We start from the raw sequence: 13088 nt of genomic DNA on the forward strand, positions 1-13088 counted from the left end.
TGCTCTTTACCAAAATTTGTTTGAGCGTTGTAATTAAACTTCCAGGTCTGCCCAAGTCTACAATATGCACAACAGTAAATAAGGTGTGTGCATCAGGAATGAAATCTATAATGCTGGCAAGCCAAAGTTTGATGTGTGGCCATCAGGAAGTTGCCCTTGCAGGTGGCATGGAATCTATGTCAAATGTACCATTTTACATGAAGAGAGGAGAAACAAGTTATGGAGGTGTCAATCTTGTGGTAAGTGTACATTGTTTAAATTGTTCAGCCTGGCAGAAATCAACAGTGTGATTTCAGAGTCACTTAATACATTACATACACCAACTGGCAATATTTTGTGTTTCCAACAATGTGCTTCACCAATAGACCAGTAGGCAGACTATATGTAGCTTGAAAGAATACACATGATGAAAATCGGTAATCATCTGTGTGCCACAACTGAATATATTCCAATTTGACAAAACCAGCTTTTTGTGAGAGCTAAAGATTAAAGAAAATATGACACCAAATGGCTCTATAGCTAATGGCTTAACATTTATATACCTTGAATATGTAGAAAAAATTTAAAATTTGTACCAGATGGGACTTAGCTGGATTTCCTGTTTATCATGGAGAGTTAGTTAACAATTAAGGCTGTCTGAGCACATCTCCAGGCCTGGCACAGACTTTCATTGTCATTGATGTTTCCACATATTGTTTCCTGCTAATCACTAGCATAATTTCATCTCAATGCATTTTCATGTCAGTCCATTTAATTCAGTCCATTTATGTTGACCTTTATTGCAATACTTATTCAGTATCACTCCAAATACAAACTCTGGAGTAAATGCTTTCTCGTAATCTTATTTATAAGAGTTTTTGGCCTCTTGATCAAACCCAATAATAAGGATGGAGGGTTGTCATATTACCAGATGGCAGTTAGCTGGTCCTTGCAGAGTCTGTCATGAAGAGTGATTTATAAAATTTGCTACATTGTAGGTTGAGCAATTTAGTGAATTGATGGAATTTGCAAATGAAAGCTATATAGAATGCTGATGATTGTAGAAAATACAAGAACTGGTGTTCTTGAGAGACTGTGAGGAGCTGTTATTGAATGCCCCTCCCTTGTTACTTAAACTGTAGTTAGTACAGATTGTGGGTATGGTGCTTGTCCTGTGAACCCCTGCGATCAGCTTAATCTATGTTTATATTTATATAATAGAGGGAAACATTCCACGTGGGAATCCCCTCTTTCCTGATGAAGCAACCGTGGGTTGTGAAAGCTTTCGTTTGGTAAGTTACAGAATCTTAGATATATGTTTATATTTACATATATATTTTTTATCTGCAACTGTACAGTGCATAGCAGAAGCTGTTTCGTACTACATTGACCTGTCCCTGTCTAGAGATAACCATGTGAAGATCATGGTGCATGATCCTCTGATTGTAGGGCACTGTGATCCGTACAGTTTGTGTCCATAATCCAGTCAGAATCAAATGAATGATACTACATATGCATGCTCAATCAGTTAGAAATCTACCCATGCAAACTAAGTTGACAAGGCACTAAATGAAACCTGTAGGATTATTACAATATGTTTGAAAACTAAACCACTTGTAAAACTCTACCAGCTCGCAGGCATAGCAGCACCAAATATTCATCAGGAAGTTGCCACCAATGTGGAGAGAACTCGCCAGGCTTATCAGGAATACCATTTCAGCAACTTTGCTTCATTTACATACTGTACATTCTGCCAGCAGTGCAGCAGGTGACTTGGTTTCAGCTTTCTGCTTTCCTTGAATCTAACCTACTTGTGATATGAGTCTTTGCATGGCAAAGTGAAGAAGTCTGCCACAAAAAGTCCACAACAAAGAACTGTGGCAGTGAGTCTCAACAATGCATCACAGTGCGTACTAAGCTTAACAAGAAGAGTGTTGTAGTGTGTGTTAAACATGTAGACCATTAATATTTTTTTCCTGTTTTTTCTTTTATTTTTGCCACATCAGCCAGCCTTTGTTTCATATTGACACACACACACACACACACACACACACACACACACACACACACACACACACGATTTGCATATTTGCATACAGTATCTACATTAGTTTTAAACATTTAACTTACATCATGACGTGCTCCCATCGTTGACACGAGATGTCATTCCAAATACCAGTTCAGTGTGGAACGCACAACATTCATCCCACCACACAACTTTCCTGGTGTGCACTGCTTGTGTTGTGCAAGTTACATGAAAGTGACTATATTCACTTACTTAACATTGTTCTCTGAATTTTATTTGTTAGCAGTCAAGTCATTTGACTGTAGATACTTAATGATACTGATGACAAGCTGGACTGGGCTGCTAGTTGCCTCATGAAATGCTTGTAAGGAGCAAGTTTTGTATAGATTTATGTTGTAGCATCATCAAAATATAGTTGGCATTGTTAATTGTTGCTTAAAATTAGAATGTTCATTTATAATATTATAAATCAGACACAACAAATTCCTTATGCTTTGCTCTTTTAAACAGTCAGTTAATTCAATATCCTCCATGGAAAAAGATATTCGCTTTTATCTTGAGGAAAAGAGATCATATGAGCTGATCGGAAGATTCAGTTCAATGTTTTCAACTGTCTGAACCTTCAATTTGCATTTTGTTTTGTTTGTTCATATCCGTTCTAGAGTTCTCATACAACTTCTGAAACAAGTAATGAGCTTTCCATTTATGTTTGCTGGAATGAGGACATACACTCATTAGCTTCAAAGATGTCAGCTGTACCTAGAGGTGCAGTGCACATTTCATAATTCCATTACTCTGTCATCTTCATTTCATTTAGTTTTGTTTCTTGTCTGTTTAGGGAGAGTTAAGGGAATACAGAGTGAACATCAGAACGCACTTTGGGATAATGCAGGTTAGAAATTAAAGTTAGTATTTGTGATTGAAGAGCAGGAAGAGCAGAAAGGATCATAGATGTAGTAGTAGCAAAGTACTTTTTCGTGGGCAGATGAGAAGAAATTTGGGATTTTGTTAGAGATTTTAATTTGGTAATTGTTGCTGTAATTGGTAGTGGGCCACATAGTAGATGCTCTTGAGGTGGTTTGTCACAGTTGGTTAGCATAGAAGTAATTCACACATACTTACAAGTAGATTTTTGTAAGAGCTGTTCATGTTGATATTTGAACCTTAGTGGATGGGTAAAACTTGCTTTTATAAATATAATAAAAAATATATATATTTGCAGTGAAACCAGGTTGCATGGATATTGTCTAAGGCATGTGTAGTTAGACATACTGCAAGTTTGGGGCAGTCCAGTTGGCGGTTTCATTATATCAGTTCCTTTTTTAAATTCCCAGATTTATCTGGTTTTAAGATAAAGTTTTTCCCCAAATTTGGCATTAGAAAAATGCAGGATCATCTTACATTTGTTGATTACATTATTGCTGTGAGGTTAACGTTTTTGTGTTGTATAATAGATTAATACAATGTTTGGCAACTGGGGTGACATGCAGATTTATTTGGAATATATTGGATGGCTTAGAGGGAGAACAGTGACACTAGACTGGTTGTTGAGAACTAAGACAAATGTGAGAAAGAGTGGTGAGCTGCTTGCATCATACTGCCAACCTTCGGAACGTACACCATGTACATTGGCATTTAAACTGCCTGAATTCATTTGTAGTCTGAACTGATTTGACTTCAAAATTGGACAGATAATGTGTAGACTTTGCAAGAGACAGTGAAAGTCTATTTAGAAGCTAGTGGCATGCTTACATGTTATGCACAGCAATGATGTCAGTGCTTGCCATGAGGTATGATACGAACAAAAGAGGGTGTTTCATACTCTGGTTCTTTGCAGCAAATGAAAGAGCAACGAGCAGACAACCAAGAGACAAAGGAATATTGCTACATTATCACATCAGTATAGATACTAAATCTGCTCATATACATTTGGAAAAAAAAACAGCTGTGTCCTCAGGACCCACAGTAACCAGAACACCAGAAATTACAACATATTGAGAAGAAACAGAAAAATATTTGTGACAACAGAGATTATAAATTTCATTGCTACTTATATGTCGAAATACATTGCTTCTTTTTCTCACCTCTCATTGATTAAATGAAACTGTCATGTCCTTGACAACACACAGTTGTCACATTGCCAGTCTGTGAGTGTTAGACATCATCGTCACTGATGGTGGCCCAATGTAGAATTTAGCACAGCATACAAATTAATGCTAATGGAAAAATGTTCACACAGAATACTTGAAATGCAGTACATGAAATAAAATGTGAGCTTCAGTGAAGATGCCAAAGTTGATACTGCTCTGCCATACTGTTATTTTTCAAGGCTGGCTGCTGTGTTAATCAGAGGTTGTAAGATTTCTGCTGATTCAGCTGTAGAGAACTGAGAGGACAATGTATTGTTGTCATTCAGTTTCCTTATATTGTAAATGCAGTAAGAATAGTAAATTGTAGCAACTGATAATGGTTGATGATGACAGCTGTGACTCTGTTGAGAAACATGGATCTAGGAGTTTACAGCTGGTTCATGCAGAAAATAGAATGCTAATTTAAAGTTAATGGTGAATCATGAGGCAGAGGCTACAAACAACTCTGCAGCAGGAAGGAAAACCTGAGACCGCATAAGTGAATTTTTGTAGGCGGTGTCGGATGAAGAACAAATTAAACAATTGTAGATAATGAGGGGACCAAAACGGGAAATGTTTCATGAATTGGAGTTGCATGTTTTTCAGTACATGCAAGAGATATGCAGTGAAGGCTTCCCAATTACTCAATGATCCAAACTGGAACAGAAGAATAATTTTGATAAGAAGAAGAATAATAATAATAATGAGGAGGAGGAGAAGGAGGAGGAGGAGGAGGAGTGTTGGGCTTACATCTTACTTTAAAATGCAGAAAAATGCTTGCTCAGCAATTTCCCTTGGCATAACATGAGAGCCAGCTGGTGTGGCCAAGTGGTTCTAAGCCCTTCAGTCTGGAACCGTGCGACCGCTACGGTCGCAGGCTCGAATCCTGCCTTGAGCACGGATGTGTGTGATGTCCGTAAGTTAATTAGGTTTAAGTAGTTCTAAGTTCTTGGGGACTGATGACCTCGGATGTTATCTCCCATAGTGCTCAGAGCCATTTGAACCATAAGTTGAGTATCGTATAATCAATCTACAGAACTTTGCTAGGCCATATGTGTTATCAAATGTTACTGTTGATGTGAAGGGTATTAATAGTGTTCCTGTAAGTTCTGGCAGTGAAAAGTCCAGAATAACAGTATTACTGGCTGCACTAGCAGATGGAAGAAGGTTCCATCCATATGGCATACTTTGCAGGAAAAAGATACTGAAACAAAAACTGCCTGCAAGACTTATAGTTAGAAGCCAACAAAGAGGTTGATGACAAATGACTTGATGCTAGATTGATTGAAGGTTATTTGGAGCAGAATACCAATCTCTTTCCTAAACAGAAGGAAAACATTGGTGCTCATTTCTTTCAGGGAACACTACAGCCAGGAAGTTAAGGATCTGATACCAAAGTACCACACATTCATGGTAATAATTTTGTGCAGCATGACCTTACAACTTCAAGTAATGGATATTGTTGTGAACAGACCTTTTAAACCTCACATGTAACAGTTGAGTGACTTCTTGGAGACAGTGCCCATGCTGCAGGGGGAAGTTAAAGAAATACTCAACATCCATGCTGAGCCAGTGGGCCCTTACTGCCTGAGTCAGAATCTCAAGTGAATCTGTTAGAAAAGTAGTCAAAGAGTGCTGTATAATCCAATGCTATGGATGGCTCAGATGACAATATACTATGGGAGTAGTGATGGAAAGAAAGAAATGCCAGTGGGCTTACAAATGGAGATACTGAAACCAGTGACGATGATTAACTTTTGTAGGCAGGTTCTTTCTGTCAGTAAATAGTTTGTAGTTTTGATTATTCAGAATACGTGAAAGATAAAATTTTTGTAAAAGCTTCTGAAGAAAAAAAGAAAAAGGTTATCGTATAATACTCAGGTAAATCATGGTTCTAAAGTTCAATGGATTTTTATGTAATTTAATAACAGACTGATAATACTTTTATTGTTTATAACTGCAACATAATTATTCTTTGCGTATTATATTTTATATGAAATTAAAATTTTGTCCGTATCTAAAAAATATAGTTTCTCAGTTGGATAGATCTATATTAATTCGAAACTTACTATGCATGCGATGGACTGGATATCAGGGATGATGCTCAGCATATGTATTTTCCACGATTAAGGGAAAGGTACTTTCATAATCTGGATTAAGAGTAATTTCGTCTTTGGTTTAATTAATTTGTTTAATGTGTTATGATAAAAAGCTAAATTCCCTTCTCCATTCTATTTTCAGAAATTATTTCCATCAACAAATGAAAACTATTTTCCATTTTCAAGTTGGATACTACTTTTTTGTTTCTTTCTTTCAAGGATTAGGCTATTAATGTTCTAAACTCTCAAACAAAAGTCCCATCTTTTCCAACATCTTCCAGTATCTGTCTGTCCCATTCAGGTTGTAGTTAAGGACCTTCTAGAAAAATTTTGAAATTTGTTGCTAATAATAAACTGCACAAATCATTGCAATAAAGGGTCTTCCATCTTCTCACAGATGATAGGATTGTAAAAAATAATTATGTCTTTAAAATGTAAAAATTCGGCTGGAGTTGACAACATTTCCAACAAGTTACTGAAATACTGTTGTAAAGAAATAAGTGCCATATTAGTAATATGTCATTGAAAGAAGGTGTTTTTCCCGACAGGCTAAAATATGGGTTTATACGACCAATTTATGAAAAGGGAGAAAAGACTGAGGCTGCAAACTATCGACCAATTTCATTACTCTCAGTTTTCTCCAAGGTACTAGAGAAATTGATGCGTAGCAAAATGGTTGAGCATCTTAGTAAATGTTACATCCTCAGCAGTAGCCAGTTTGGCTTTTGGAAATGGGTATCAACTGTGAATGCAATACATACCTTTGTTGACAATGTTATGGAAGCCATAAATAATAATGTGTTGGCGGTTGGAATATTTTGTGACCTGTCAAAAGCTTTTGACAGTGTAAGTCACCATATTCTCTTGAGTAAAGCCAAGACCCTAGGAATGGGTGGAACCGTAGGCACGTGGCCTGAATCCTATCAGTGTAGTAGAAAGCAGAAGTAATCGTGGAAGGACTGCATGGTGGCCAGGTATCTTCAGAATGGGGCTCCATTACTGCAGGAGTACCTCAAGGGTCAGTATTGGGCCCACTGCTCTTTCTAATATTTATAAATTACTTAGCACTATGTACAGAATATGGGAAAATACTCATGTTTGCTGACAACACCACTTTATCAGTTAATAATCTCTTATGGAATGTGTCAAATGAGGCTGCAAATAAAGCTTTTGCAGATTTGACAAACTTGTTTGAAACCAATGGCCTTACAGTCAACCTAAAAAAGGCAAATTACTATCATTTCTCTTCTAACACAAATGTTGCTAATGAAATGAACCTAAAACCGGGTGAGCAAGAGATTTTGAAGGTTGAGTCCTCCAAATTCTTGGGCCTGCATATAGATAGCAAAATGAAGTGGCACCACCATATTCAAGATCTGTGCAAAAGGCTAAGCTCAGCAACGTTTGCCTTAAGAATAATTTCAGACACTAGGGAAACGAGCACAATAAAAACTGCATATTTTGGCTATTTTCACCAACTTATGGCCTATGGTATATTATTTTGGGGAAATCGACCAATAGCAAAAAAAGTGATCCATGCACAGAAGCGAACAATAAGAATTATGTGTGGAGTACATACTAGGCACTCGTGCAGGGATCTGTTTAGAGCTCTACAAATCCTTACAACACCTGCCCAATATATTATTCCCTGATGTGCTTTGTTTCCAAAAATATCAACTTATTCAAAATCAATAGCTCAAACCACAGTTATAACACCCGAAGGAAACTGGATATCCATTATGAGCTAAAAACGAAAACCATGGTCCAGAAGGGGGTATTATACAGTGGCACTAAGATTTTTAATGCCCTCCCACTGCACATTAAACAACTGGTTGGAAACATGCCCAAGTTTAAAGAAAATCTGAAGCAGTTCCTTTTAGATGAATCTTGTTACAGTATTGATGAATTTCTTATCAAAAATGCATAGAATCTCTTGTTTGTGCTTAAACATTACTGTGTGACCTCTACAATTGATTAATCATACACTGTAAGTACAGTGTTCTTTCACTCATTCCATCTTTCTTTCTTCTGTGTCCTATATCCTGTAGTGTAGCCACAAAACAAAATTTCTTTTATGAGGTACTGTAATTAGGTACAAATTATTCAGCTTTTCGTGACCATCATATATATCATTTTCCATCATTTTCAAAGCATATCGGCAAAGGATTCATCACTGAAAGGTCTGACTGCAGGTGTGTTTGAAACATTTTAAACAAGTGGACTTTGTGATTCATTTAAATTTCCTTCCATTTCAGAGTTAAGGGCCAATCATCAGTCAGGAAAATCTACCTGTTCCAGGCTACCTAATCCGTCCTTCCCCCCTTTTTGGAGGCTCAGCCAGTAATAGGCTGGTGATTTTGGCAATTAGCAATTATTATAATTGGTATATTTTGAAGAAATAATATAAATTCATGATGAAAATTGCGTAATACTCAAGCTAGCAGGAGGTCAACTAGAAATCAGCAATATACTACCATCAAAATGATATAGATGATTGGGAAATTCGTGTTTTCTAACATAGTGAATTAGTGAGTTTAAGGTATAAGGATATGCCACATTCTTCAAAAAGTAAAATATATGAAAGAGTTCCAATCTGGATCTTAAGAAATATTGAAAGTGATCATTACTAGTGTGGTGTCACCGCCAGACACCACACTTGCTAGGTGGTAGCCTTTAAATTGGCCGCGGTCCGGTAGTATACGTCGGACCCGCGTGTCGCCACTATCAGTGATTGCAGACCGAGCGCCGCCACACGTCAGGTCTAGATAGACTTCGTAGCACTCGCTCCAGTTGTACAGCCGACTTTGCTAGCAATGGTTCACTGACTTCTACGCTCTCATTTGCCGAGACAATAGTTAGCATAGCCTTCAGCAACGTTATTTGCTACGACCTAACAAGGTGCCAGTATCCGTACTATTGATATTGTGAATCATGTACCACAAAGAGCGACGTTCTCCATTAATGGATTAAAGTTAAGTATTCCACCAGCTATGTCCGTTTTACTCAATTCTAATTCCCTTGTTCATGTTCCAGACCTCACGCCAGCCTGCGTGAGCTAAAACGCGTACATTTCGGCCTCCTTTAGCAATACAGTTGGCTCTCGTGCCAACCACAACAACTAGTATTCTGTGTAATTTAAAAAAGACTGCAATATTTATTTTTGTATACCTAGTTGTGCAACATTCAAGAATTAAATGTAGAACTAATGGAATTGTGACTGTTTTGTTGAAGGCTTTTACTAAACAATAATTAGGAGTAAGGTACAAATGTTATCATTCTTGTAAGTATATCATACTGCATTAAGTGGTATCTGTTTATTCCTATTGTATTTTGTCAATACTTCAGTCTGTTTCAAAAGTTACATTTTTCTCCTCTTGCAGGACGGTGTTGTTTTTGATGGACTGCTTGATGTTTACCATCACATCCACATGGGAAACTGTGCTGAAAATACAGCTAAGAATTATGGGTTTTCTCGTGAAGATCAAGACCAATATGCATTAAACAGCTACAAGAAAAGTGCAGAGGCATACAAAATAGGGGCGTACAAAGATGAATTGGTACCTGTTAGTGTACCACAGAAGAAAGGTGAGTATTTAACTTCCACATGTCTGCAATTAGTTGACACAATGGTCCAATTATTTAGGTATTAAAAGAGCATAGACAGGAAATATGTGAAGGTGCGACTGACGGCTGTGAATGTATAGTATTTGGAAAAGTACACCTCACAGACTGCTCTGTCCATAGAAATCATAAGGGGGAGTTCTAAGCTGGATATTTAGAACCGATATTGATAATAGCTGGTTAAGAAATGAGTAGAGGAAAGCAGTGGATGTCATTTTTCTTCTGTTTTAGGTTCCATGGAAAGATAGACAAGTTCTACTCTTGTATGTTTTCAGCCAGGATGTGACCTACCATTAGTAATTAGCCAGGCTTAGACCTATCACTTGCAATTTCACAGATTAAAGAAACTGTGCTGTATCATATTAGTGAAATCTTAATTTTGTAACCAAAAAGTAGTTTCTATATAACTGCCTGAAGTTTTCTGTGAAGGAGCTAATGACGAGAGCAAGTGATTCTTTAGTCAGCTATTCCCGAAGAAACACTGGATGTTGGCCTGCTATGTAAAAGTTTGTTGTTACTAGATAAGGTAAAGTCATTCAACATATAAACTATTAAGAACTTCCAGTCACTGATTTTAAGCAACTGTAGTCTCTGACTGGAGGGACTGATTGGCATTGTCCCATGTTGCCTCCATTGCCTTTTGAGTGTGCTGTGATGAGTACTAATTTTACTACAGCTTGTGGCTTTCAGAAATAGTAATTCCTCTTCAGTTTTTCATTGTTTTTCTTAAGATTCCGTACTGCCTCCTTCCTCCCCTCCCTATGTGTATGCACACATTTTTTGTCTCACTCGCATGTCCTGGTAGACCTGACTGCGTTATATTTAAAGTTTTATTTTTTGCTCTAAATTTTAGATTTTAGGTTATCACAGAATTGTAAATATATGATAGCTAAATATTAATTGTGAAATAAGGGAATAAAGAAGAAAATAGAACCTGAGACAACTCAATATCTCAAAAATGACACATCTCACAAAAAAAGTTTTGTGGTCAAAGTTGATATTAGTAAAGGGGCTATCTTCCTGTGCTAAAACTGGCATCCTCCTGACCACTTCTCCTGCATGGGTGAGGTTAACTTTGTATTTTCATATTGGAATTCCCCACTTTTATTGCATATTTGGATTCTACACCAAAAAATATGTATGGTTCACTCAAACCATTGTTTCCCATTCTTGATAGATGTGCCTGTTTTTGCAATTAAGAACCAACACATGTGGTTCAACATTTCATTTACAGTGTAAATTTTACATTATGTAGGGCCTGCAGCATAGCATGTCATTATAAGACACAATGAAAACGAAAGCTTCAAAACTGGCTGCAATAAGGTAATATATTTTTAATATTTTGCAGGATAGGCCTATTTAGACTTCTAGTTGGAAGTGACAGCCATATGGCATCTATAGTAATTTTTTTCTCTGTTAAGCATAAAATTTTTTGTAGTTATGAAATGTAAAAATTAAGTTTTTGGCAGATATTTTGGCGTTTCAGTATTTTGACAGTTCTTTAGCATAATACTATATACATGTATGACATGTAGCACATGTGGAATGTCAGAATGTATGTCAAAAACATATTTTTTTTATGTTCTGTAATTACAAAAAATATTATACTTACCACTACTTGACAAAAAATTACTATAAGTGCAATATGGTTGTCAATTCCAACTAGACATCCATTGATAATGGCAATAAGCCAAAACACACCTGTCGTGTGAAATATTAAAAATATGTTAGGCTTCTTCATTGCAGCTAGTTTTGGAGCTTTCATTTGCATTATGATGTAAATGTGATCTTTTGTGTTCTAATAGTTGATACTGGTTTTCAAGTGTTGTAGATATGATTGTACAGTACAAATAATATGGCAAGTCATTTACACGTCTGGCAGATGAGCTACTTGCATGGTAACATAGTTATTTGTTCCCTATGAGGTTGATTATGGCAAGTCCCGAAACCATCAGAATGCATGATTTTTATGGCTACCCTCAAAACCTGCCATCAGGATGACTAATTCCTGTGTGTGTGTTTTTCCATCCAATTGCCTAACACTCTTGGCTGTTTTGGCTATTGGTGGAATACAAACCACAACCATTGTAATAGAATAAAGTGTTCATGACATTATAGTAACAGGCACATCTGCCATGGATACTCACTGAAATCAACCACCTCAGTGGCGAGAGGCAAGGGGACTCAGAGATATCAAGCATCTCAGTGGGAAAAGAAAAATATTATATCCAGGTTGTTCCTGCACCACACTAAATGTAGTTTCTAACCAGACATTGAAACGGCTAACTGTATTGTTCTGTACACTCAAATTTGCAACATTAAAGTAAATTTCAAACATAAATATCAACCATTAGAACATCAAGGCTGACATTTACATTGTATGAAATGTGGAATCAAATGTGTTTATTGCAAAAACAGGCACACTTGATATTTGTCGATTACAGCACCAGCTAGCATGAATCGGAAGCAATGGTCTGAATAAACCATACATAGTTTTTGGCATAGAAACCAAATATACAATAAAAGGGAAAAAGGGGGAGGGGGGGGGGGGCTTCCCATTTGAAAATACAGAGTTGACCGCACCCCATATAGAAAGGGTGGTTAGGAGGTGGCCAATTGTAGCACTGACTGATGTTCCAGTTACTAATATTAACTTTCCACCTTAAACATTCTTTTTGTGTGTCGTGTCAATTTAAAGATATTTACTTGTCTCAAGTTAAAACATACACCCTGTATAGTATTGACATTGCATTTGTATTTTACTGTTTTTTGTTTTTTTGTACTCTTGCAGGGAAGCCAGACCTAATTGTTTCTGAAGATGAAGAATTCAGAAGGGTCGACTTTGATAAGTTTACAAAACTTAAACCAGCATTTCAGGTAAGGCACTCATTAAATTTTTTCTTCCTCCCTGTAGTAATGTCACTTGATATATAAAAAGTGTTGCTTACATGCTGGTATTCTGTTACCTAACAGTCCCAGGTTACTTTCAGTTCTTTACTCCTTACACTTTTGTCATTTAACCATGTTTGTTTCTAGAAGAAAATCAGATTAGGAGCAAAAAGAATTTATGTTCCTCGGGGCTGTCCCTCAGCTGTGTTATGATATTAGAGAATCCTTCATCTGCTTTAGTGTGGACCATTCAGCATTATTAATCATAGCTTATTTCCTCTTCATGTGGAATTGAACGTTGTCATTCTATTATTAATTTAAAACTGCCCACTGAAGTGGTTTTCC

The 13088-nt window shown here is 36.8% G+C and overlaps 1 protein-coding gene across 2 annotated transcripts in view; it reads left to right on the forward strand.

Annotated features, from left to right (window-relative positions):
- The window catches only part of LOC126336244 (acetyl-CoA acetyltransferase, mitochondrial), a 103686-nt gene that overhangs the window by 57549 nt on the left and 33049 nt on the right, over positions 1-13088 (forward strand). For both annotated transcript variants that reach the window (XM_049999737.1, XM_049999738.1), the window contains exons 4-6: positions 46-239; positions 9614-9818; positions 12646-12731. In XM_049999737.1, the coding sequence (XP_049855694.1) occupies positions 46-239; positions 9614-9818; positions 12646-12731 (485 nt within the window). The remainder of the gene's footprint in view (positions 1-45; positions 240-9613; positions 9819-12645; positions 12732-13088) is intronic.

The sequence above is a fragment of the Schistocerca gregaria genome, chromosome 2 (genome assembly GCF_023897955.1).
Source record: "Schistocerca gregaria isolate iqSchGreg1 chromosome 2, iqSchGreg1.2, whole genome shotgun sequence".
Taxonomy (NCBI): Eukaryota; Metazoa; Arthropoda; class Insecta; order Orthoptera; family Acrididae; genus Schistocerca; species Schistocerca gregaria.